Source organism: Aythya fuligula, chromosome 13 (assembly GCF_009819795.1).
Source record: "Aythya fuligula isolate bAytFul2 chromosome 13, bAytFul2.pri, whole genome shotgun sequence".
Lineage (NCBI taxonomy): Eukaryota > Metazoa > Chordata > Aves > Anseriformes > Anatidae > Aythya > Aythya fuligula.
The window spans coordinates 1,309,531-1,336,942 of record NC_045571.1 but is presented as its reverse complement, the minus strand read 5'-3'; the positions used below and the strand labels follow the sequence as shown (position 1 = coordinate 1,336,942).

Here is a 27,412-nt window from a genome sequence, read left to right as displayed (position 1 = left end):
TTAAGTCATATTCTGGAAAAACAGAGAGCCAGAGTCGGGAACGGAGTGGCAAATCGGTGGAGCATTCTATTAAGAGGAATTAACATTGAAGAATTAATAATATTTTTTTAAAAAGCACACAAAGTGTGTAACATATCACTGGGTTATGCTCATATAGGAACCTTGAGTCGTGGATGAAAAAGGGAAAAATGTGTAAGAAATAGAAGGTGTGAGGGGATGAAGCTGTTATTCAGCTTAAGTAAGTCTTGCATTAAATCTTTTGCCTTCATGTCTGAGGATTTACGTATTTTACGTATTACCAGAGGTGGTTTTTCTATAGCTGGCTTCTAACAATACTCCTAATAAGGTAAAACTTTCAAATCTTTTCAAAAGTCATTTCTCTACTGCACAAATGTAATAGTTATATTTCTAATGAAATGCAACAGTTGTTTTGTTGTGTGTTTTTTTTTCAAAAATCTAACAGTGTTTCTCTCTAAAGTGACCCACAGCAATATTATTTGTTAATATTTTAATTGCTTATACGCATAGGGTATATAATTTTCAGAAATACGCAGCATAAGCTTTTAGGCTTGCTTCTTGAATAAAGTAGATTGTTTAATCTTTATCATTTTAAAATAATTAATAATTAAGATAATTAATTTGCCATTCAGGCTCTAGAATTAACAAAGTCATATTTTCTAAATCTAGATTTAGATCTGTGAAGAAGAAATGGCATAATTTTGTAGAGGTTGTGTAAAGCAGATCCAGAAAGAACAAATCTATAATAAGAGAAAAAGAGCTCTTTGTCCCCGTTACTCACATTGTAGACTCTGCCATGAGGGGCCCAAGCTGTCCTCTGCATGCTTGTCATCAAATGGAGAACGATCACATTGCACACAGTGTGTTTTGATCACAGTAGTAGGAATAGGTATGACTGCAGTACAAGGGAGACACTTTATGTCTAACCAACAGGTGGCAAGCCATAAGCAAACAGTTTCTGTATTTTCATTTTGATACAGAAGTTCAATCCATCTCAGTTTTGTTCTTTTCTTTTTTAAGCTCACTACTTAGATGCTGTTCGAGGTAAGTTTTTCATATCAGCATTGCAAAAGATTAATGAAAAGCTACAAAAGTATTGGGAATGGAGTGTTTTATCTGTTTTGTCCAAGCTTCTGTACTATTAACTTGCCAAAATAGATCAACTGTTTGTTCATGGAGATATATGTATATACAGAGAGAGATTTACAGAAAAATGTGCAGTTTTTAACAAATAAAGTGTTCAACTCATTTGCAAAGTATAAGCACACATATTTGAAATAAAAGCATATTTCATGTGGCCATCTGATTGTAGGTAAATCAGGTTTTTGCTCTTACTTGCCATTCCAAAGTAATGACAGAGCTGAGGACTTGCTAAAAAAAAATGTGTTGATCCTGTCTTCTGTGAGAAGAAAAAAATACATTTTTTTTGTCAGTTGTGTTTGAAGTTTCTTTAGATAGAGGACAAATCCCATCCTTTCTCCCAGCTCCACAGAAGAGGCAAATAATAGGGTTTTATGGTATATCTGGTGGTTGCTGACCTCATGCTGTTTTAAAGCAGTGAGTTCCAGTGTGACAAAATGATGCCACCTGTCTCCAGCTCCTCCTAGCAGGAGGCTCAGACTCTCCTCTCTCCTTTTTTGCAGATGTGGTAGATAAACTGTTCGGAGGAGGAGAGAGATGATGTGTCTAGTGTGAAGTTGCTGGGAAATGTGCTACATTCTGGTGTTTAAGCTGCAACCCACCAGATCACTTGTAAATATTCTCTGACTCTCTGGTCAGCTTCTTCCAAGTCCTGTTGGAGCATCTCTGAGGCCTTTTCTTTCTTCCTCAAAACAAATTCCCCCGGTAACACCTAAGTGTCAATATTCACTCTCAAGTACAGGAGAGCATTTGAGTCCTGTAAATCCATACTACCAAAGAGAGAGGAGAACACTTAGGAGGGGTGCTGCTTGCATTGTTAAGATGGGCTTTATCCATTGCCCTTTGGCTCCGTGTGTGATATGGTGAGGATTTGACAAATGTCTGTGTTGGCACTAATCTATGAAAGCAGGACATGAGTGTACACATCCAAGAGACGACTCTTCAGTCACTGTTATAGGCAAGAGATCTAGCTGAAAATGTCCAAACTACTATTAATTCAGAGCTTAAAGGCATACAATCCAGGGGATGCTGCAGTCGCTGCTCTAGTTTTGATATAGAACCAGAACCACTGAAGGGCAAGCGTTTGTCATATTTGAATCGTCTGTAATGCGAAGGAGGTAGAAATGGACTTTGAAAGGAAATGCTCCCTTGTTTTCCTTCTGTAGGAAGAGTTACTGCATTGTAGAATGAATCTAATTGCCTTTTTCTCATTCATCTCAATCTTTATGGTAAGAATAAAAAGATCACCTCCACTCCCTGCAGTGTATAGGCTTATGTTCCAAAATGCCACTTTGTCATTTAAATAATATTTTCCATGTATACCTTTGATAGCAACATTGAGTATAGTGCGTGTATATACATTCTCTTGTGTTATACATCTTTCCATACACAGAGAAAGGGATGGATACAGGGATGGGCTGTTAAGTAATTTCTTACACATGTACATACTTTTTTTCATGTGCACATGCTAAAAAAATCCTCATTTCTCAATGAGAAGTGATTTCTGGGCAAGCAAAAAGAGTGAGCAGGATGGGGATTTTTCCATATTTAGGTAAGAGTATGAATGGCTTGCAAAGGATCTGTGTTGCTGTTGTTGGAAGGCAGCAAGTGTAATACTACATTAAAGAGTGTTACTGAATAATTGCAACTTTAAAAGAAGAGAAGAAAATGAGAAGAAAATTCCTCCATGATGAAGGAGATTTTTTTTTGTTTTTGGGTTTTTTTTTTTTTGCTTTTTGCTTTTTTTACTTCTTCTAGATGGCTGCCCAGGTCTCTGTTATGGAAATGGCAGGTGCACTCTTGATCAGAATGGATGGCACTGTGTTTGTCAAGTGGGCTGGAGTGGCTCAGGATGTAACGTTGTCATGGAAATGGTGTGTGGAGATAACCTGGACAATGATGGAGGTATGATACATAATTCATGTCTCTGTTTATTTGTCACATCCTCAATTCCCACATGAATCTATAGTTTTGGTGTATGTTTTCCTTTTTATCACAGACTGCTGATGTTGTGTTTGTTTACACAAGACGGTTGCTCCACTGACTTGATCTGAACCAGTGCAGTGAGGGAATATACCTGTGTGTTAGGTGTTCTTCAAGGCAGAATATATGTATATGCCACACCCATCATTCTAGCACTTGAATGTTTTCTGGGAAAAAAAAAATAATAAAATAAATAATAATAAAAAACCACCCCTTTTAACAAGTCATTTGGCTGCACGTACAGACTGGGCGATGAGACGCTGGAGAGCAGCCTAGAAGAGAGGGATCTGGGGGTCGTGGTAGACAGCAAGTTGAATATGAGCCAGCAGTGTGCCCTGGCAGCCAGGAGGGCCAACCGTGTCCTGGGGTGCATCAAGCACGGCATCGCTAGTAGGTCAAGGGAGGTGATTGTCCCGCTCTACTCTGCACTGGTGCGGCCTCACCTCGAGTACTGTGTGCAGTTCTGGGCACCACAGTATACAAAGGACATGAAACTGTTGGAGAGTGTCCAGAGGAGGGCTACGAAGATGGTGAAAGGCCTGGAGGGGAAGACGTATGAAGAACGGCTGAGATCACTGGGCCTGTTCAGCCTGGAGAAGAGGAGGCTGAGGGGAGACCTCATCACAGTCTACAACTTCCTCGTAAGGGGGTGTCGAGAGGCAGGAGACCTTTTCTCCATTAACACCAGTGACAGGACCCACGGGAACGGGGTTAAGCTGAGGCAGGGGAAATTTAGGCTTGACATCAGGAGGGGGTTCTTCACAGAGAGGGTGGTTGCACACTGGAACAGGCTCCCCAGGGAAGTGGTCACTGCACCGAGCCTGTCTGAATTTAAGAAGAAATCATGGTCTGAACTTTTGGGTAGACCTGTGCGGTGTCAAGAGTTGGACTTGATGATCCTTAAGGGTCCCTTCCAACTCAGGATATTCTATGATTCTATGATTTCTTTCACCTCCTTTCCACTATACCCACTATACCTCATGTACAGAGATATCCAATGGATAGGCAAATGAAAAACACTATCTTAATAGTCCATGCCTGTCAAAATGCATCCTCAATTTACTCTTATGTTAATATAAGTGAATGTATTTGCAAACATAAAGCATACATTCAGAGATTATTTTTGTTATTGTTAATCTGTTTCTTAATGTTACGTTTGAGACACAGCACAGTTCTTGCAATTATCCGGACCTATATTTGAATGACTGATGAATAAGCTAATGCAGAAGATAATGCATAAATAATTTTTTGAAAGTACTATAAAGAGAGTCCTGTGCTAAAATAATCACTCACTCTTTTCCACCAATTGAACCAGGTCATTTGCTGCTAGGTGCTCCCTACCTCTGATCTCTGTAGCCTTGATTCATTTCAGAGCTGTGTAAATTTTAGGATTAGTGGGAAAAACACATTTCTTTCATGATTAGTTTTTGCCTCATTTCCAGAAGTTCATTCTAGTACATTCTAATGTGTTTTTTCAGGATAAACATCCAGTCTTTATTTCAAACTTTCCAGTGGCAGAAAAGTCATAATATTCCTCATTGGCTGTTTTCAGATTAAGTATTCTTCCAATCTTTTTTAGGAACACTTGATTTACTGGACAGTCAAGAAGGGCTATTGCTTTCCTATTCTTCACTTGTTACCATCCTTCACAGCAGGCTTGCCCCCTTTCCTGAAGCTGTGCAGGTTTCTCATTCAGTGTATAAATGCATCTGCCCCAAACATGCTTACGTTTTTTTTCCTTAGACTGTATACTGGAATGTGTTGAAATGTAGTCTATTTTACTGTGTCATGCTTACAGACCATCTCAGTGTCTTGGGTGAGGTCTCATGGCCTAACATCGTGTCAAAAGTTAATATGATTGTCTGTTTTCTTCTAGGTCATTGATAAACTAGGCTTGATTGCGGGCCAAGAGCTGAGGTCACTATGGGACCTCAATAGAAACACTCTGACTCAGTGATGATTCCTCATTTACAGATATATTTTGAGACCTTCTGATTTTGTTTCCTGTGGGCTCTAATACCACACTGTCCTTTGGCAAAAGCATCCTCTTTTCTGAATCCTATTCAAAATTGCCTTATTTCTCCCTCACCCTTCCTTTTTTACCTTATTTCCAAGGCCGCTGACAGCCATGTCTCTGCCCACTCTCCCGGCTCCTCTATGCCACTGTGTATCCCTTTCACACAAGGTCCCACAGCTGGGATCACTGCCCCCCACCTGCTTTCCCATCTGTCTCGTACTCTCGCCTGCTGTCCAAGCCACTGACTCACTTGCATACCTTCTTAAACCTGCCCACAAAAATTCTGTTTTCTCTGTAATGTGTGTAAACCATTTTCTGATACACTCTGTGAACCGGCTGTATATAAACAGCTCTGTATTGTGATTTTCTATGCTTTACATGTATATTCTGCAGTAATGGTGAGTTACTGAAAGAGCTGGCAGTCTTAACTCTAAATCTCCTTGAATTTGTCAGTTTAAGGCAGACTTAACATCATTTCACTGCAGGTTTTTAAAGTAATTTTCTTTTTCTTTTTTAATGGCAACATAACGTACTAGGACAGCTCTGTTGACATTACAATTAGAGATAAGTGCAGAGAGAAATATTTAATTAATCTGACAACTACAGATGGGCTAAATGTAATTAAGTTTCCTTTGCAATCAATTTTATATAAGAAAAGGAAATTATATCTACATATTAAAACCACTTCTCTTTATATATGAAGTTCATAAGACCTGATTTCGCATAAGTGTAAATTAGAAAAATTCCCCTAAAGTCATTGAAGTTACACCAGTTTTAAGTTAATGTGAAATCAGAAGCTGATTCCTAGTGTTTCAGAGTTTGTATACATATATAAAAACAGAAATTAGGAAGGAGACATGACATTATCTGTTAAGCCCTACTTGCCGGGAGGTTGTGCCTTGGACTAGGAGAGTATTACGGTGGCATAACGAGTTCCCATCCATCAAGCTCCATAACTCATTTAGGCTTATAAAGATGAAAGCTATTACGTTTTTGCCTGCAGTTGTGGTGAGCTGAGAGCATGCACTTAGCTGAGTTTCCAAAACTCCACTGACAGGTAGTCGCTGCTGAAGCTGTTACCATATGATCAGTCAGTCAGCAGCATGTAGCCTGAAAGGTCATGCTCCAGACCTAATTTAGTGCCACCTACAGTCCATCTCGTGGTATTCTTACCTAGGAAAGGTCTTATTTATTCCAATTATGTTTAAATCAAGCTTTTGTGTATCAGTCCTTAAGAGATGTTTTATGCTTTGAATTCATTTGGAGGAAGTCATAACCAAAGAACAAAGTTGTGGTAGTATTGAATAAATATAACTTCAAACAAACTCTACTTCCAGGAGTTAGGCAGCATGATAATTTTCTGTAGCTTCCAATTGATTTATTATATGCTACTTTCAGAGACTGGAACCCTAAAATTTTTACTATGTAAAAATACATTCAAATACATGGTAGAAAAAATGTGTAACTTTAATATAGAAATACAGAAGAATACTTGTTCTAGCAGTTCCAACTGCAGGGATCAACTAGTGTAATTTATTTAGCATGGGGAAGTGTTAGCATTACTGTGTGGTCTGTAGCAACAGCACAAAAGCTTTGGGAAGGAGGAAGCTTTGATTTCTTCTTTCAAGGACTGCTGCACTACTATAAACATCAGCCACAAGCATATTTACGGATTCCAGCTCTGCAAACAATGAAGCACTGAGTTATCCATGGTGGTGAGGTTAAACACATGCAGAAACACTTTCCTGAGCAGGGAGAGAGAGCACTGTTTCTTTCAGAGCCCTGTTAGTATGCACAGTACTTGTGCCCTGACTGTACCAGAGCTGTCTTTGCCATTCCCTCTCAATAATTCTCTGTTAGCTTTTTCCTTCTTGCAGACTTAAGGGCATGTTTACCTGCTCAAATATCACTACAAATATCATTGGAAAGGTCTTAGCATTAGAACAGATGTACGACGACATGGTTTGTACTTGCTCTTGTGGAGTACATTTGCAGTCTGTTAGCAGGGTGATGTCCATTAAATAATGCCATGATGTCGAGCAGATGTCCTTTATAGTGAGGTATGCCTTTCCCTTGCCATGGCTTTCCTCAGCTTTGCAGGATTCCCCATTTCTTATTCTCAGTCTTTCATTGTCATGACTGACATGATTTCATTTTCAGTTTATAAGATGAGCGTTCAGCTCATTTAAGCAGCTCATTTTCTCCTGTCCTGCCATTATTTAGACTCTCTTTGGAAACTTCAGTAGCTGCAGGAGACTTCTTGGAAATGCTTTGCTGAGCTCTGTGCACATGAGCATCCATGTCCCATGGCTGCAGAGGCTGAGCACTAGGACGTGCAGGGTGCTCAGCACCAGCATGCAGCTGAGCTCACTGCCCTTTCAACCCCCCTGCAGCTACTCTTCCTACATTGTTCTTGCATGTACAGGTTGTTGTCTTAAGGTCAAAGGTGCAGCCTGTCATTCCCTTTAATTTATTTGGTACTGGTCTCTGTTTTAAGTTTGCTTGGATCACTTTTCATCTTCTTTTTCTTTCATGAATCAATATTGACTGTTTTTAAGGAAAATACTATTTACTGAAGGCTTTGAATTCCCTTCCAAATATCCCTTCAGTCACTTCAGACAGTTATTGCAGCTTTCTCCAGGCTTTTCCATGCACAAGAAAACATATGATTCAGCATAGCCTTGGTAGATAGCCAGCGCTGCTAAAATATTGATGTATTCCTGACCTATCCATTGGTATTTTAATAACCTATTCATCACAGGGATATTGAGTCCATATATAAGTAATATGCTATTATTACACAATATAAATAATACTGATGGGAATGGTTTTCATTGTTGCTGAGCAGCGAGGGCTCCCCAGGGATGCCTAGTTTCTGAAAATCATACCTTGATATATTTGTAGTCTTCTGTGTATGGAAGGCCAAACACCACTGTTGCCCATTGAACAAAAAACTCTGTGCAGCCTTTCCACAGACCCAAGGGTGGGTTTGTACTTACACAACACCAGCATTCTCTGCTAACAGCTTCACTGTTTGGTGCATGCTATGTATTACGGCTAAAATTTTAGAAGCCACTTGGATTAATGCATACAAATAAGCAGTAGAGTCTCATCAATGTTGCTGTTGCTTAGTCTCTTCCAAAGTTCCTCTTTTTTCAGTTTGCTCAGATTCCTAGCAACCCTAATTGGGCTTAACTGAGCCTGCAGTGAAACAAGTTGGCACAGGCATTGTTTAATGCTTATTTGAAAACTGTAAAAGCAAGCAAGCAAATATAAGTTGAAGACTCCTGTGGAATTATTTTTTTTTCAGAAATCACAGCAGTGTTCAGCAATTGACTGTGAGAGTGTAACTACTGAAAAGCCCAAATCCCTCAAGAGTTCAGAGTTCTGGTATCGAGTGTTTTATGTTGTCCTGCATAAGGAGCTCAGAGAACAAAATCTGCTTACCGAAAGGAGAAACTTACAGCTCATTTTACTTTCTGTGCAAATGTTCTAGATATTCATTCTCACAGCTTCATCCCTACCTTGCATTAATTGGGATCTGTATGGAGAGGTACAGCACTGACACAGGCACTGCTGGGTTGCTCTGAAGCAGTGAAAGCGAAAGGCATTGGTATTATTAATACTAAATACAATATATTGCTTGGGGATGGTCCTAATTATCATGAGAGTGAGCATGTGTGTTTCTTAGTAACATATGTTTGTGAATATGTCTGCATACATGTATATGCAAGTAAAGCATAAGCATATATAGGAAGACGTACGAAGAACGAAGAACGGCTGAGGTCACTGGGCCTGTGCAGCCTGGAGAAGAGGAGGCTGAGGGGAGACCTCATCACAGTCTACAACTTCCTCGTAAGGGGGTGTCGAGAGGCAGGAGACCTTTTCTCCATTAACACCAGTGACAGGACCTGCGGGAACGGGGTTAAGCTGAGGCAGGGGAAATTTAGGCTGGACGTCAGGATGGGGTTCTTCACAGAGAGGGTGGTTGCACACTGGAGCAGGCTCCCCAGGGAAGTGGTCACTGCACCGAGCCTGTCTGAATTTAAGAAGAGATTGGACTGTGAACTTAGGCACATGGTCTGAACTTTTGGGTAGACCTGTGCGGTGTCAAGAGTTGGACTTGATGATCCTTAAGGGTCCCTTCCAACTCAGGATATTCTATGATTCTATGATTCTATGATTCATATAGGCTGCTACTTGTAGCGTTCTGGTTTTGGTGTTAACCAGAGAACTTCAAACCTACTGTAGTTAACAGTAGGTTAGTTAGCAGTGCCTTCTCCACATGTGACAAAGCCTGAAGAGGTGAGAACTGTGTTCTATGAACTTTACAGCAGAAAAATGGCAATTTTAAATATTACTCCTGTGTACATTTTGCTTGCCAGCATTTGATGATAGGGGTAGTTTATTAAATGAAGTAATGAACCCAGTAATGTGGGAGGTAGAGTTCAATTGAATTTATCATTTCCTTATCCAGTCAATAAAGCTTCTCAGTGGTTTAGTAGAAAAGAAGCTGTAGCGAAAAGTTGCTGTAGGCTGCACTGGTGAGCTGGGGGAGGTAATGCTGCGGCAGCGGGAACTGCTTTGTTCTTTGCTTCCTTCTTGGTGATCTCCCTGGTGCCTCTCCAATGTCCTTGTGGTGTTCCACCTAGAAAACCGGTACCAACTGTGATCACCAACCTGTTTTCAGCAGTGTGTTACTGTGACATTCCCTGTATTTGCAGCCCTGAATTGCAAGTGATTCAAGGGTAGAAGAGCAGACTAGGAAAGCCAGGATTTGAGAAGTAGATGGCATAGAGATATTCATACCAGGCCCCAAATATTTGACTTGTTCTTGTTCCATGGTCTTTCTCTTAGTTAGCAATATGGTTTAGTGGAGCTTAGCAATATGGTTTAGTGGAGGACTTGTTAGTGTTAGGTCAGAGGTTAGACTAGGTGATCTTGGAGGTCTCTTCCAACCTAGGTGATTCTGTGACTCTGTGATTTACCCAAATCTGGTAAGCAAATAGTTAGGCTCTTGGAGAGTAACCAAGGAAGAAGCGGATCCATAGAACTCCATACAGTTCATTTCATCATATTTGTATCTTCTTCCTACCACATTAAATACCAAAAAAAACTGTGTAACCAAGAAAGTTTATATTGTTTGTTGAACAACATTGTGTGATTACATTGACACAAATTCCTGACACGGTAAATAATAATATAATTCTTTATTGAAAGTTTCCCAAAAGGATCTCTTCACTAGCAAGGAATGGGAAAATCTTGTCCTAACACTGCTACAGCAGTGCGGGGAGGAGTGCTGTGACTGAAAAGAGAGCAGCTTGTTTTAGCATGCTCTGCCCTCTCTTTGAAGTTGTTTAAATTATTTAAGAGTTCTATGAAGTGCTTTTTATCATCAAGTTGGTCTTTCTGGATTTGATTTTAGCAGTAATATTAAAAATATTTTGATTGTCTAGTTTACTGTAAAAAAAAAAAAAAAAAAAAAAGAAAAAAAAAAGAAAAGTCTGTCATTACCTCTTACTTACAGAACAAGGTACCTGTTAAGTTGTGAAACTGTAACACTTGCTGTCCCGTGAATTTAAAATTTGTCTCACCAAAATCTGAATCACTTTATTATATAATCACTGTGAAGGTCCCTGACTGCCTTTTATATAAAATATATTTTTAAAACACTAATAACAAACCTAAGTTATTTACACCCCTGTTATGCATTTTAGCCTACACCTATGCTGTGATGCACTGTTTGTAATTGTCAGTAAAAACTTCAGCATGCAGGCTCCCCTGCTGTATGAATTACAGTTTTTGCTATTTGTAGTGGTTTGTCCATACTCTTTACTGTTGTCTCCTGAGATTTAATAGAAACCCTTCTGTTTTCTTAACACACTGAGCTTTTAATAGTTGGTTCCTGATATGAAAACTTAACTAAAAGAAAATGTGACCATTGGTTGAGAATTGAAAATAAGGCATTTGTAGCATTTTCAAGTGAATGAGTTCGATTATAAACAAGAGCTTATAAACAAGATTTTTTTTTTTTCTGGGTTATTCTACTGGATTAAAAATCTCATTTTAAATATGATTGGCTTGTTGGAAATGGTATCCTCACATATACTTACTAACATGATTTGTGTTGTCATAAACTGCCTCCATATGTAACTTGTGATTCTGTACCAGTTTGTTTACCAAGTTTCTTTTAACGGACATCATGCTGAATTACGGTAGTAAACAGCCCAATAATAGCTAAAGAGAACATTTATAGGAGGCAGGAATATCTGATTTAGGAAATACTCTGCAAGTGGAGGCTTAAACCTGTATATCTTCACTTTTCTGTGTTACTCAATCCAAATAAGACAAGCTATGTATGTGCAAAGGCTGGAACAAGATGCCCTCAATAATTTGTATTGGAATAGTTCTGTTCCGAAATCTCAGAACAGTTCACGTGCATGTGTTCAACGTGAAATGTTTGTTTGGGGGGTTAGTTTTTTTTAATTCCTCTAAGTTAAAACAAGGCTTCAATGAGCCTAATGTGGAACAAACAATTTATTTTGGATTAAAGGTTCCACATTGCCCCCAAAGTAGGTATTTTATTCTTTTACTTCAGCAAAGAGTGAAAAATATTTTTCAGTTTCACATGACCTGTTTTCTTTTTCTAAATTCTGTTTGATTGTTTGGAGAAAAAGCTAAAGTTGTGCTATTGTGACAATTCTAGTTAAAAATTCTTAAATAGCTGCAGTACATAAATTCATGGTGCTTTTAGGACAAATACCACCCTGGATTACTCAGAAAGGCTTCTAGGACTTCACACCCTCAATAGAGGGAAACACCCTTTCATAGCCCTGAGAGCCTGGTGAGGAAGATGACACCAGGTGCAAGTAATTGAAGCCAAAATAACTCCATTAGCAGAATCTGTATGAGTTTGTAAGATAGTCATTTTGCAACGAAAAGATGAAAATAGAGCCTGGCTGGAAAATGGAAAACTGCTTCCCCTTTGCCTGGTTTCTTTATGTATACAGCATGTATGCAGAGTGCTTGTTGCCAAGCATGTAAGCTGTTGACCGATGCAAAAGACAATGAGGATTCCATTAGAGGAAGCTATTGTAAAGTATTTAATTGTCATTTCAATATCTATTTCTCTTCTAAGGAAATCTTCAGATTCTAATACTTATGTGAATTTTCACTTTTGCTTCTTACATAAATGAGAGAATCAGGTCAGCTCAGTTCCCACACCTAATAGCTTGTTGACAAGGAAAAAATTAATCAGAGTAGCTACAGCAGAATTACTCCAAAATAGCTTCCCCATGGATGCTGTTATTCTGGAATAAGTATGTCTTTTTCACGATTAGTACTTATTCTGCCCAACCAATGTTTTTCAAATTTCCCAGGTAGACAGTAGTCAGCTTTTTAGAAGTTAGTTCCTTCCAGAAAATACCTGGGCTCTTTGAAGAAGACTTGTCACTGCTGCAGCCATTTACCAGCAGAGATCTGTCCTGAGTGGTTACATCTAACCGCATCAGAGCCTCCATGGGAATCTTCATCAGTACAGAGTAAAAGCAAAGGATTTTATTTCCTTCATCGTCTTTTCAAGTCTGGTAGAAATCTTTAATATTTACAGACTTGGAGAACATGGTAGTAATTTGATGTTTTTCAGTTCACTTGTTAAGAATATTGTGTTTCATTCCTTGGACAAAAAAAAAAAAAAGGAGAAACAATAAGAAGACTTTTTTTTTCTTTGCAGTTCCAAGCTTGCTTTTGAGGTTTCAACCCCAAAAAAACTTTTTTTTTTTTTACTTTTTTTTTTTTTTTCCTGTCAGAACACAATGCAAGCCCCCTGGCTTCGTATTGCTAACTCCTCCATCTGTTTCATGTATGCCTTTGTTTAGACAGGAGGTCCCTTACTGTTTCAGCTTGCTGATTTCATGCAGATTTCAATAGCATTTTAGGTTTTCTTTAATATAAATTGACTATTACACTCAAAGTCAATAAACTCAACATTGCCCTGTGAAGCTCTTCTCCCAGTGCTGGCATATGCCTGTTGTTTTCCAGGACTGGGGGAATGCAAAAGCACTGACCTGTAGCTATGCCAGCTTTGCCAGACCTGAAGTGCTCACATTATTGCTGTTAGCTATCTACAGTTGCTTTGGCTCATCATTACACAAACTAGCCTGATCTATCTGATTTCCCAGCTGCAATAGGATGGATCTGTTAATATTTTTTGTGTAGCCAAACAATCACCTTGTTCAAGGTCAGGCAAGGATTTTCAGATTCCAGGAAAGCCCATTACATTATACTTGTTTGTTCAGATGAAGGGCTTTTTCTTTCCTTTCGAAGTGAATATTTTATGCTGTTATTTACTGAGTACTCACACAGTGCAGCGTGCTCTGTTGAGAAAAGAGCAGAGCTGTCTGAGGGTTGGTCTTGCGCCCATTAAAGTCAATGACAAAGCTACAGCAGCTTTGATAATGCAGTTTGCCCTGAGGAGGTAGGGTTTTATAGACACGAAGTGTTGGTATGAACAGAGTAGGAAAAGTCAAAGTTTGAAGTGAAAATGTCTGACAGTATGTTGATGCTGTAGCATTCCAATTTTAACACAAGGGAAATCCATACAGTGATATGATGACTCCACATTAATACAGACTGACCTTGTTAAAAATACAAAGAAGAGATGTCTTTTTTTGAAGGTTAAAAAATATGATGCCTTAATCTTGCTGTATATGCATTACTGTGCTTGTCAGTCCAAGGAAGTTAGCAACTGGTAAATCATAAAATGGATGTTTAAGGAGATACTTGGGCATTTCAACGTACCTTATTAAGTCTGACTGTTTCTGGTAGAGTATGTAATTTAGGCAATTTGGACATCTAAGCTGCCAGTAGATGGAATTAAATGCCAATAGTCCAATTTTAAAATTTATTTAGGTGCTTAATTTAAATTTACTTCAGTGCTTCACTGTTCTAATCACAAGATTTGGATGTTTAAGTAAATTACATTCACCCCCAAACAGAGCTGTAAGTTTGTCCCTGAAGAAATGTAGATTTTTGAAAAATCAATTATTTCTCCTGTTCATGCTTGAAGAATGGAGGGAGGAGAAATAGGTTTGTTTTCATTTCTCATATTTGCTTTCCTTGGGCAAACATCCATGGAGAAGACTGTACCTGTCAGGTCACTGGGACAGAGCCTGCATCAGGATGGGGGTTTGTTTATCACCAACTGCAAAAGGACTATAGTCATGATTCTTCCTTTTTGGATCATTCTAGTAACATGACCAATAAATGAAAATAAACATCTTAAAGCACATATAAAACTATTGTAGTTCTTAAATAAAAGTCAGAAAACTGCAACAAGGATCTTTTTATTATAATTATTACTACAGTAAGGATGCTTATGAGACTTGGATAACATTTCAGATTGTGTTATTGCAGACTGGTTAGTGAATATTATTCACAGGTATGAATAGACAGTAGGGATAGTGAAGGTCTATTAGAGAGATCAGCTGCACAGGGTGGGTCATGCACTTGGTGGACTAACAAGTGTGTAGTGCAGTCCTGCTCTTCCACAGTCACTTAGTTCAGAGCTTCTGTTTTGTCATTGTTCTGTGGGGACATTATGAGGTGATACAGTGTTAAAGACTAGAGAGAAACACCCACCCGGAATTAAGCATGTATGTAAATCACAGAATCACACAGAATCACAGAATTTCTAGGTTGGAAGAGACCTCAAGATCACTGAGTCCAACCTAACACTAACAAGTCCTCCACTAAACCATATCACTAAGTTCAACATTTAAACGTCTTTCAAAGACCTCCAGGGATGGTGACTCCACCACTTCCCTGGGCAGCCCACTCCAATGCGTCACAACCCTCTCAGTAAAGAAATTCTTCCTAACATCCAACCTAAAACTCCCCTGGTGCAACTTAAGCCCATTCCCCCTCATCCTGTCACCAGGCACGTGGGAGAATAGACCAACCCCCACCTCGCTACAGCTTCCTTTAAGGTACCTGTAGAGTGGGATAAGGTCGCCCCTGAGCCTCCTCTTCCCCAGGCTGAACAAGCCCAGCTCCCTCAGCCACTCCTCGTAGGACTTGTTCTCCAGACCCCTCACCAGCTTCATTGCCCTTCTCTGGACTCGCTCAAGCACCTCCATGTCCTTCTTGTAGCGAGGGGCCCAAAACTGAACACAGTACTCGAGGTGCGGCCTCACCAGAGCCCAGTACAGGGGGACAATCACTTCCCTAGCCCTGCTGGCCACACTGCTTCTGATACAAGCCAGGATGCTGTTGGCCTTCTTGGCCACCTGAGCACACTGCTGGCTCATATTCAGCCGACTATTCACCATCACTCCCAGGTCCTTCTCTGCCTGGCAGCTCTCCAACCACTCATCTCCCAGCCTGTAGCTCTGCTTGGGGTTGTTACACCCCAGGTGCAGGACCCGGCACTTGGCCTTGTTAAACTTCATACAGTTGGCCTCAGCCCATCGGTGCAGCCTATCCAGATCCTCCTGTAGAGCCTTCCTACTCTCGAGCAGATCGACACACGCACCTAACTTGGTGTCATCTGCAAACTTACTGAGGGTGCACTCAATCCCCTCATCCAGATCATCGATGAAGATATTAAAGAGGACTGGCCCCCATACTGAGCCCTGGGGAACGCTACTAGTGACCTGCCTCCAACTGGATTTGACTCCATTCACCACAACTCTTTGGGACCAGCTACCCAGCCAGTTTCTAACCCAACAAAGCGTGTGCCAGTCCAAGTCAAGAGCAGCCAGTTTCTTGAGGAGAATGCTGTGGGAGACGGTGTCAAAAGCCTTGCTGAAGTCAAGGTAGACCACATCCACAGCCTTTCCCTCATCCACCAAGCGCGTCACTTTGTCACAGAAGGAGATCAGGTTCGTCAAGCAGGACCTGCCTTTCATAAACCCATGCTGACTGGGCCTGATCGCCTGCTTGCCCTGCAAGTGCCGCATGATGACACTCAAGATAATCTGCTCCATGAGCTTCCCTGGCACTGAGGTCAAACTGACAGGCCTATAGTTCCCCAGGTCTGCCCTCCGGCCCTTCTTGTAGATGGGCGCCACGCTAGCTGCCAGTCAACTGGGACCTCCCCCGATAGCCAGGACTGCTGATAAATGATGGAAAGTGGCTTGGCCAGCTCCTCTGCCAGTTCTCTCAGTACCCTCGGGTGGATCCCATCCGGCCCCATCGACTTGCGCACATCCAAGTGCTGTAGCAGGTCACCAACCATTTCCTCATGGATAGTGAAGGCCACATATTTCCCCCCATCCTCTTCCACCAGCTCAGGGTACTGGGTATCTAGAGAACAACCAGTATTGCCGCTAAAGACTGAGGCAAAGAAGGCATTAAGCACCTCAGCCTTTTCCTCATCTTTTGTAACAAGGTTTCCCCCCGCATCCAGTAAAGGATGGAGATTCTCCTTAGTCCTCCGTTTTGTGTTGATGTATTTGTAAAAAGATTTTTTGTTGTCTTTAACATGCTTTAAATGCTTTATTGAATTTGAATGTGTCATAATCAGCATGCCTTCCAATTGATTAAATACCTCCCGTGCTTTCCAATAGCAAACACTGTGCTTTGTTCTCAGAATCACTCAATTTCCTGAAGTTTCTATTCTCTCTGTTTTAGATGGCTTGACAGACTGTGTAGACCCTGACTGTTGTCAGCAAAACAATTGTTATGCAAGTCCTCTCTGCCAGGGTTCACCTGATCCCCTTGATCTTATACAACACAGCCAACCGCCTTTCTCTCAGCATCCTCCAAGGCTCTTTTATGATCGAATCAGATTCCTTATTGGGAAGGAAAGCACTCATGTGATCCCTGGAGATGTCTCATTTGAGAGCAGGTAAGGTTTGTTCTAGACATAAAAGCAATGAAATAAGTCAACTACTACTAAGTCAACTACTGAGAGTCTTACATATCGTATTCCCATTATCACCCAACTAGTTTATAAAAGTGTCACAGTAACAAACACTACTACTCATTATCAAGACTTTGACTGCTGTGGAAGGTAATCCATCTTGTACTTGAAAAATAAGTGGGGGGAAGTTCAGGTATTCATGCTTTAGATGTGTGTAAAGGCAGTAAGCAAAAAGATGAGTTGGATTCATACATGCTGTATGTAGTCACCTTTCTGCCCAACAGAGTTTGTGTTATTTAACATGTTATTTACATATAATCTGGTTATCTAATTAACAAACTTTTTTAAAAACTTTAGATGGATTGAACAGTGTGAAGTTTACCATTTTGTGCTGCAAGTTATTCTTAAACTGTCATGCAAACAGTAGTGTGTGATTGTTGAGCGTGCAATTGGTTTGCACTTTAACAGGAAAAGACTGTGCAATAGGAAAGGGGCACTCACTTGCTTGGATACCTGGAAATACATATTTTCTTGAACATTTGAAATATAAGGACATATAAGTTTTTATGCTGTAGTTCACCTGGGAAGCTATAACTTACATGCTGACAAAGAGATCTACAAATCATCCACATCACCTAACTACTACCCTGTCAACTAGGCCTATATATTAGATAAACCATGTTCCAGTAATAAGGGCATAAGATTTTTTTTTCACAGCACAGTAGATAGCACTTAGGTTGCAACCTCAACTTCATTCCATAGCTGCACACAAATTCAGTGCACTCTGTCTTTGTAACTTATTTATTTTTAATAAAGTAAATATGTAAACAGTCCTTATTGATCTAAAATACCTAACCATTTAATCACTATTAAAAATGGAACAGGATATTATAAATACGTAGGACAATAGGGCATGAAAATGAACTACATTGTCAGGTGGGTACAAAAGCACCTACCTGACAATGCTGGGTCTCTCGGAGTGTACATCGCTAATGGAAAATGGTGCCATTGCACCTAGTACAAGATCCTTGGTTGGCTGTATACACTGCACAGCAGACTGCAGTTTAAAATACTAGTCACCAGTGGAAGATTTCCCTCATCAAAATGCCTTCCAGTGAGGTGTTTTCTCAAAGGAGGTGAGCACTCGAGTCACCTGTACAGTGTTCTGTGACACTGTGAATGTTAGCAGCCAGATTGCAAGTAATATCATCAGCGTGCTTTTATAGATATAAGGAACTGATCTTTTAAAGCTATCATTGATGGGATTTAACTTGGATTCAAAAGCTTTTTCTGAGTATTTTGTTTCTTTACCCTTATGTCCGGCATGCTTTTGGAGAACCAAGAACATTGAAGGCTTGGGTGTGAGCAGCAGCCCATCTTCGCCATGGTTTGATACTTCAGACTTTATAATACAAAGGAATACAATTTGTAGTTGGGTTGTTGCATTGTTTGCACCCCAGATATTATTTCCTCCTACAGTAAAGAAATCAGTTGGTTTGCTGAAAAGATCTTAGTGATTCAAATGGGGCTGTCTGTATCTTCAGAATGAGGACAGTGCCTTAAGACTCGCACTGTGCCATGTCTCCTGGGTTTTGTCAACAGTAATCTGCAATGTACTGGGCACCCTAAGGAGTTCATCGGTCCACACTTCGCTTGATCCTCAAGCCTTCCAGGCTGTTGAAAAATTGCTCATCCATAAGTCAAACATTATTAAAAACTGCCAGGATTTTCCTTAAGGATGACAGAATAGCAGAGTCTCAGGAGGCAATGCTTAGCTGCGCTGTCTCTGTTCAGAAATCTTACCCTGACATAGTCAATCTGGCTGTCATCTAGTGTCTGTTCATCTCCTGGGAGTTAAGATTATTGAAAAAAAAAAAAAAAACATAGGAAGAAAACAGTTACTACAGTAAATACATCAGAAATCTGTGATCCCGCTGATCTGGTAAAGACCAAAGAATGCTTGGGTTTTTTAATCTCCTTTTGGCTACTGCTGAAGAAGTCATCTCCATGCAGATAATATTAACTCTTGGCTGCCTGCAATGCCACTTATTTTATAACACTGGTGATTCAGCAAGAAGCACTGGAAGGATCAGATGAAATAGTACCATTCATTTATTTTGGAGCATTGGCATCCATTCCCACTGGTGCTCAATTTACAGAATTTTGCAAAGCTCCTTTGTAAGTCTCTGAGATCATTAGGAGGATTAAAGAAGAAACATCTATCTGATGTTTTCAGTCTTCTGACTCAAATGACATTGTGCAGTGCTTTACTGTAGCGTATGTCAGTGGAACTCCAATATGGGTGATATTTGCATGAATCTCACTGTAGATAAAGCCAATTTGATATTGAATGGCTTTGGGAAAGCTATCAAAAAAAAACATAGAAGATTATCTTTGTACTTCAGACAGACCATGTTTGGTCTCTGCCATATCCTGGCAATTTCAACATCACCTCACATACTGAAATTAGTTGTTCTGACAACTGCTGTGATATCTATCCTTCTGCATTTGCATCTTAGACTTTAGATTAGATACGATTTTTAAACACTTGGCTTCTACAACATAGTCAGTGTGTTAGCTCAATGCATAGACCAAAATTAATGTTAAGGAACTGAATGTTTTCAAAATATATTTTACTTCTTTTTTATGTCAAAACTGTCATTTGTACAGGGTTTTTGACTTGCTCCCAACCTAAACAGTAACATGCTTAAAGGCAGATTAGACAAATTCTGAATAAATGGAAACATACTTGCTTACATCAGGAATGATTTTGACCCACTGCATGTAGCACGATGTAGCGGATTAAAATGTTTTTATCAACTTCCCTTCTCAGGAAGGTTTTCAGCTTGTTTCTTTGCCGAGTATTTTTAATGCATGCTGCTGGCAAGCTATTTGACTCACTGCAAATTGCCTACAAAAGGGGTCCAGTGCATGGTACTGAATTAATTACCCTTCAAAGGCTGCTTACAGCAACATTGTCAGCAGGAAGAAATAAATGTACCTTACTAGCCTTTAGCTTAATTTCTCTGATTGAAGGTTTTAATCAGAAATGTAATACAATAAATGGCATCTCCTGGTAAGGTGACACTTGCGAATTCACAAGTTGCTTTACAAAGTTCCACATCTGAACCTAATGTCTCAGCTGGAGGTGCTCAGAGAATATTGGAAAGTCAGCACACAAAACAAAAGCAGAAAAATAACAAATAAGAAGTAGTAGAGCAAGACAGGATGGTGGCAGAATAATAAAATGCTTTACAAGCAGTGAAAGAATGTATCTAGAATTTTAAACTCCTATTTATTTTTAAATTAGAGATGTCAAACTGCCTGATGGCAGAGATCAGACATTCACAGAGCTAAGCTCCTCAGTTACATGTGGAATGACCCATTAAATGTTTATAGAGAAATCCTACTTTTTTTAGGCCACCTGCAATCCAGAGGAATTTCTGCTTTCTCTCAAAAAGCTGACTGCTCCCTCTGGAGCTGCAGGCTTAGTACAACGTACCAAGGGACTTGAAACATTTTTAATAAATTTGAAAACACCAAGGCAATTTATAAGGGACATGTTCCTTCCCAGATGCACTAAATTGGAAAAGACATTTTTGCACTCACTATAAAGTTAAAACATTTGGGCAGCCTTAGTCCAAGATTATGCAATCTTTGCAAGTTAAGTGACTGTTGGGCAGATAGCATGAGCTGTTATCACAGATGAGAAATAAAAGCAGACCAGTCACAAGTGTGTAGAGTAAGTCCTAGAGGCTGAGAATAAAACAGGAAAAAACAACACATCAGAGAGACATAATGATCTTTAGAGGTTTCTCTGTTAAAATTAAGAAAAGCAGTGAGCAGTAGCAAAGGTCTAAGGCTCATCTAGAAAAAGGGTGAACACTGAAGCAAGGAAACTGTGAAATGAGTTAAAAGTGACATCACTGCAGGGAAAGGGCTCTAAAAGTTCTAGTAAGAAAAGGAATGAAGTGAAGTCTTCTGCAAGCAGTAAAGCTGCAGGGGCTCTGCAAACCAGTGTGCCTCCCTTCAGAGCCTGGCTGTCCACTCTGTGAGCTGTCAGGGAAGTGGGAAAGGAGAGGCAGCCTGCTGCAACCTCGGGGTGGTTTGTTACTTCCCAGAGCCCTTGATATTAGTGCCAGCCATAAAGTAACCAAAAAAGGTTTTAATACCTGCAGTAAATGCAAAAAATAAAAGTAATTCTGATCAAATGCCTCGTTGGAGACTTAGTAGGTGCTAGTAATTCAAGAAGAGGCCAAAGAGTAAAGACTCTTCGACTTGAGTGGGTAGTAAAAAGACAGTAAATAATGAGGACAAATGTAGCAACACACAGGAAGGCTTGGAACATATGAAATCTAAATGACTGGAAAGACAGTTCTATACAGATAAATGTAGAATAATGAGGTTTATGAGTCTTTATCACATGTTGTAAATATGTGTGGCTTGTAAAATATGACAAATAAAAAAAAGAGAAAGTTGAAAAATAAGTCTCTTATTATTTATGAATAACAAGAAGTGAATAAGTAGAGGAAAGAGACTATGGATGAAATAATGAAGACTTTGATGAGTTGTTATCACACGAATCTGTGTGCTTGATAAAATATGAGGAAGGAGTAGAGTCAGAAGACGTTTTTTTGTGGAAGAATCAGTGAATGAACAAACAGGAGTTCTAGAATAATATACTAAATAATGATGACTCTTAGGGCTCTCTCAGACCAATATGCTTTTTAAACAAATGGAGTGCACTAATTAAAGGGATTAGAAAGGGAAAGGCAGGTCTATTGATGGCAGAAGCATGAGAAAAAAAATAGAAATTAGTAGTTTCTATTCTAATAAATCAAGGAGTAATTGAACCTGGCTGTTCTATTTCAGCGAGTCTTGTGAGTCTGTTGAGATGCACAAGAGCTTGATTGCCTTCACTGGAGCAGCAAGTTTTGCCCACAAAGAAAGCCACAACCAACTTAGTTAGTGTAGAAGATGAAAAGGTGGTACATCGGAGCTCTGTTTTGTATACTTGTGTTCATGCAGCTTCTCCCATTCCTCTGGGAATTCTCAGCACCTTTGCTGATATCCTGGGAGCACAGAATTCCTACTAGCGACTGTGGTGAATGGTGCACTCACAAATGGGTTAATTTGTACTGGTTACATTTTGTCACAGTCAGTTGTGTTTGGTGATATCATAGTGATAAATTAATGTTCTGTCAAGTGGCTCTGGATCTTAGGAAACAATTCAAAACTTTCAGAAATTTATGGTCTCCAACTTGTGTACATGATTTCATGATCAGTTAGTCTATCAAGGGATATTTTTAAGTTTACATACAGACTCTTAAATAATTTTCATTTGATGAGCTGTTTTTTCTTTAGGATACATATTCACTTCACAAAGGTAGGGTGTGTCTATTGAGGTCTAATGTGAACTTTCAACTTGAGGGGACAACATAACAATGTTTAAATATGTTGCCTATAGTAATTAATAACAGTTGCTGCTATAGGCATCCTAATGTTTTTGACCCTACAAACCTTAACGTTATCAAAAGGCTTCTGACTACATTGCTCACTTCATCATTTGAAACCATATTTCCAGGAAATATGTACTATTGTATCATTAGTTCCCAAAACCTGAATCCTTGCAGCCAGAAGAGGTGTACTAATGTAGAGTACCTGAGGGCATGGGGCAAAATGCTGAAAGGTATTTTAGTGGAATGTAGCTGTGTAAGTAAGCCGTTAGTAAATCTCCCTAGGTCCTAATCTGCACCATTAGAGTATTTCACTTATTATTCTTCATCCTTGGTGAGATTTGTCTCCTTTATGTTTCAGTCTTCAAATACATAAAAGGCCAAAGCTGCAAAAGAGAGAGAAACTTCTTCACCACGTCCATTCTAGGGTGAAAGTAACAGTTTTGAAGGACAACAGTTCAGATTTAGATTGGATGGTCTGAAGAAGTTACCATGAGTAAAGCACTCACACAAAAGCATTGGAATGGGTTACTTGGAGAGGATATAGAGTTAGACAAACATCTGTCTGGAGTAATGTAGGTATACCTGATCTTACTGAGGCAAAGGAATGGACAAGATAAACTCCTGTACTTCCTTTCAGCTCTTGTTTTCTATGATTCTGTCAGCCTTCAATTAGACCCACTTAGTAATGAGTTCACTTTCCTGCCTCTTGATTTTGATGTATTCTGTTGCGCTGCCATGTTCCAACCTCTATACTAGAATGGGAAGATTTGTATGCTGGAAAGAGTGTACAAATCCGATATGTCCTAGAGGAAATTTAAAAGGACACAACCTGTGATGGAGGATTCAGAAAATATGCTATGCCTGTTTAGGCGCTCTTTAGATCTACCTACATAACTTTCTGAAGTTCAGCAAAGACCATGTGTCTCACTGCTGCCTTATCACATTAGTTCAGCTTTTTTTTCTAACAGACAGCAATGCCCTATTCTTAGCAGCAAAGAATGAGGTTTCGTTCTCTTCTTTCACAAATCATCACCACTAGAGCTGCAGCAAGCTAAATCATGCCATCAGTGAAACCTTTGCATTGGTATTCAATGGCAGAACAAATGGTGTCCTGAAATATGGCTGGAAATGGAAATATAGTCTTGATACACCAGCGACTCATAGGACAGCCTGTGTGTCTTCTTCATGAGATAATGGTTTTCCAAATCAATCTTTTGGACTTGTTTGAATTTTCTTTCAAAATCAAGTCATGATGAAATCACAGTAGTTCTGTCTGGGAATGTGTAGCACCAATTTTGAAGTCAGTACCCTTCTCATCCTCCTGATGTCCTCATGTTGCCCTTTCTGTTACAGGCGTGCATGTGTCATTCGAGGCCAGGTGCTAGCAATAGATGGAACACCTTTGGTTGGAGTGAATGTCAGTTTTCTACACCACAATGAGTATGGATACACCATCAGTCGACAAGATGGAAGGTGAGATGTTTTTGTCACTGTGTAACATTTTTATAGTTAGGACCATGTACCACCACATGTGCATGAGCCAAATTCTCATGGAGATCGCTGTTCATAGTGTGGACTCAGGATGGCAACTGACCCTCTGCTCTGGGAGCACACTTACTTAGAGCTTGGTGTGGTAAAGGAACTAATGAAGAAAGGGAAAAGAGAAAAAAATGTACAGCAACAAGATTAGTGACATTCAAACACCTGGAGTCAAATTCTGACAGTACTGCTGTACCAGAACTTCCTTGACATTTTCAGTTTTCCCTGTCTTCCCTCTTTTTTTTTCTGTCTTCAGATGTAAATCTTGCAAGTAGTTTATTGAGGTGTCAACAAAGTTAACTACTTTAGCTGATCACCTGAGCCATACAAGTAAAAGTGGGAACAGACTCCTCCCAGAGCCAGAATGGTTAAATTGCTGCTCTGCAGCTAGTCCTGCACAATTCCGTCTTCCTTTGTCTTCCCCAACCTTGCAGGACTGAGATGAGTTCTCAGAAAGATAAGTTCCTATATGTTCTATACTGCACTCCAGGGTTCATCATCCATTGCCAGTAGGGTCATGATTTGTTCCTGAACTTCAGTTGGGTTAAACTGCTAAAAGCTACATAAGACTTCATCTCTCTTGGCTGTGTTGTGAATGACAAGAAGTTAGAAGCTATCTTCCAGCAGGGAAAGAGTATAATTTGTAACTATTTCTACAGGCTTTTTTTGATGTTGTTGTTTATTTGTTTGCCTTAGTCAGTTTATAATCATAAAGAGCATGCATATTTATTTTACCTTAGTTTCTTGACTTTCAAATCGCACTACTGAAAGTTAATAATTACCATTTCCTATTTACTCTAGTCTGGAAATAGTTGTTGCATTAAAATATGCTACCTGTATTTTGCTGTGAATATAATCGGTATCATTTGGGAAATGTAATGAAATATGCATAATTAGGTCTGATTTCTTATCACAGATTGTTACCATCAAAAGTCTCCATAATAGATGCATTCAGTAATACAGACGGTGAAGTATCTATTTACATATTACCTTCTGTTGCTTGACTGTGGATGTCAGAAGCTCAGAAAATTGAGACCATGTATATTTTACCTTCTGTGTCTCACTGCTTTGCAGCCCATATTTGCCGAAGGTTCTTCATGATAGCTCCCAGATCACCTGCCTTACTTACAAGAGGTGATTCAGTGCTCACTGCAATTAATCAGCATCTTTCCCAAAATCTTCATATCCTGCACAGAGGGGTCACCTGCTCAGTGTACTCAAGCTTTTTCTCCTGCAACTTCTAGAAAAAGGAAAAAGAATACGTCAAGAAAGAAAAGTCCTACCGGGATGTTAGACTTATCCTGTCTATTGTACCTTCATAGACTATAAGCATCCCTTTCTTGGCCAGGAATTTTTTGTATAATCCAAAGTGACTGGGTCCACACTTATTTTGTTACAGATGACTTGTTAATATTCTGGTTGATAAATAGAGGAGAGAAGGGAAAAATAACAGTGAAGTGCTATACCTTGCTATTGATGCATACAGGGAGAAAGCACAGAGAGGTAAATCTTCTTCACTGAATACTAAGGGGACATCAGGAAGATATACTTGAATGATTTTACATGGTAAATTAAGGGCCATAATGAGCAATATAAAGTTTTTGTTTGTGTTTTTCTTCTACACTGAAAGTTGTAGAAATGGGATAAAATGAGAACAAAGCATTTTGTTTTGTCTTTTCCAGTTTTGACCTTGTGGCTGTTGGAGGCATCTCTGTCACTCTAGTTTTTGACAGATCTCCTTTCATATCTGAAAAAAGGACACTTTGGTTGCCTTGGAATAGATTTATCATTGTTGACAAAGTTGTGATGCAAAGAACAGAGTCAGACATACCATCTTGTGACATCAGTAGTTTTATCAGCCCAAATCCAATTGTACTCCCTTCACCCTTGACAGCATTTGGAGGATCCTGCCCAGAAAGAGGAACCGTTATTCCAGAGCTACAGGTAATGAAATTACTTTCAAATGAACAATTTTATTGTTTGCTGAACAAGTTCTAGACAATGTTGAAGGTTACCATTAATTGACTTAATTAATGAAAACTACATAATTATTTGGTAATGGTGACAAAATATCTCTAGCATGGAAACATTTGGTTATAATGCAAGTAACAATGAATTTTGACACTGAAAGTCAAACAAATCCATTCATGTTAAATTTGCCCCCCATTATTCATATCCCCAAATTATTCATATAATTGTGGTATCATTAAAGTTTTGCCCATCATTTCTGCCCAAGGCATGTAGACTTCTATTCGATATGTGTGAACACAAAGACACATAGACACCAAATGTACACATGCTAAAAAATTAACCAAAATCAGTGGTTACATTTTGAATTCAAAATTTGCAGTCTCAGACTTTAAAACTAAATTGTAGAGATGGTGTATGTTGAGTATTCACTGTAGACTTGATATATCCCTTTGTCTTCCCTTTGTTCCTAGAAAGTTCTGAAAGCGCTGCTGTGAAAAAGATGGTAGCAAATAGTGAGCAATTAACTCCTGTGATGTTACTCACTTATCACAATGACACCAATGTAGATCTCTTTACTACTGTTATGCAAGACGTTTTTCACTTTCTTTACATTTTGTTAATATTTTAAGATACATGATACCTTACCTCAAAATAGAAGGAGGAGGTGGGGAATCCTACCATGATTTATTATTGAAATCATGATTCATTTATAGTGATGCACAAAACCATTCCTAAGTTACAGATAAACAGTGCAACTTCACCATACATCCGTGTGAGACATGACCCAATATCCTATGAAGACTCCAAGGGATTTTTCCTCCATTCACATCTAGTTCTTTGCAACAGCATCTCCAGCTATATGTTAGCTGCTTGTCTTTACTACTTTCTACACACTAACACAAAGCAATTTGAACATGATCTTTTGGATTGTATATATTTAAATGTCTTTTTTTTTTTCTTGAGACTCCCTTGAGTGTTTAGAACCGCTTTGTAATTAACTTTGCATTTAACTGGTCTTTTATTTGGGACTTAAAAGAGGTTATCTAAGTGGTATGCGCAACACAATACAACTACACCTGTTTCAGATCGTGTGAGTCCCCACAGTTTTTTGTATGTTGTTTGAACACTTAGAGTTCAAGCAATAAGACCTCTTTTGATTTCTCTTTTAATTTCACTAAGCAAGTATGGAGAGTATTTTTAGGCTAGGTACAGATATGAATATTTCCATCCTTGTTACTTTTTTCTCTTCCAAGTGTTGAAGAAAACAATGAAGGGTCTCTCTGTAAGAGACTTCTGATTGAACTCTGTGATGTTTAAACATCTGTGTATGTGTAAAAACATTATCATGGTTCAGCCAGCTGATGGCCACAGGGTTGCTTCACAGAACATACTAAGTGGCACTAAGAATGTTAGTTAAGAATA

General features: G+C 39.3%; 1 protein-coding gene across 9 annotated transcripts in view; it reads left to right on the top strand.

Annotated features, from left to right (window-relative positions):
* The window catches only part of TENM1 (teneurin transmembrane protein 1), a 908,570-nt gene that overhangs the window by 801,724 nt on the left and 79,434 nt on the right, over window positions 1–27,412 (top strand). For 7 of the 9 annotated variants that reach the window (XM_032196349.1, XM_032196354.1, XM_032196351.1 and 4 more), the window contains 5 exons: window positions 1,039–1,062; window positions 2,917–3,063; window positions 16,790–17,006; window positions 23,834–23,953; window positions 25,702–25,963. In XM_032196349.1, coding sequence (XP_032052240.1) covers window positions 1,039–1,062; window positions 2,917–3,063; window positions 16,790–17,006; window positions 23,834–23,953; window positions 25,702–25,963 — 770 coding nt within the window. The remainder of the gene's footprint in view (window positions 1–1,038; window positions 1,063–2,916; window positions 3,064–16,789; window positions 17,007–23,833; window positions 23,954–25,701; window positions 25,964–27,412) is intronic. The other 2 variants (XM_032196347.1, XM_032196353.1) reach the window with 2 other exon arrangements.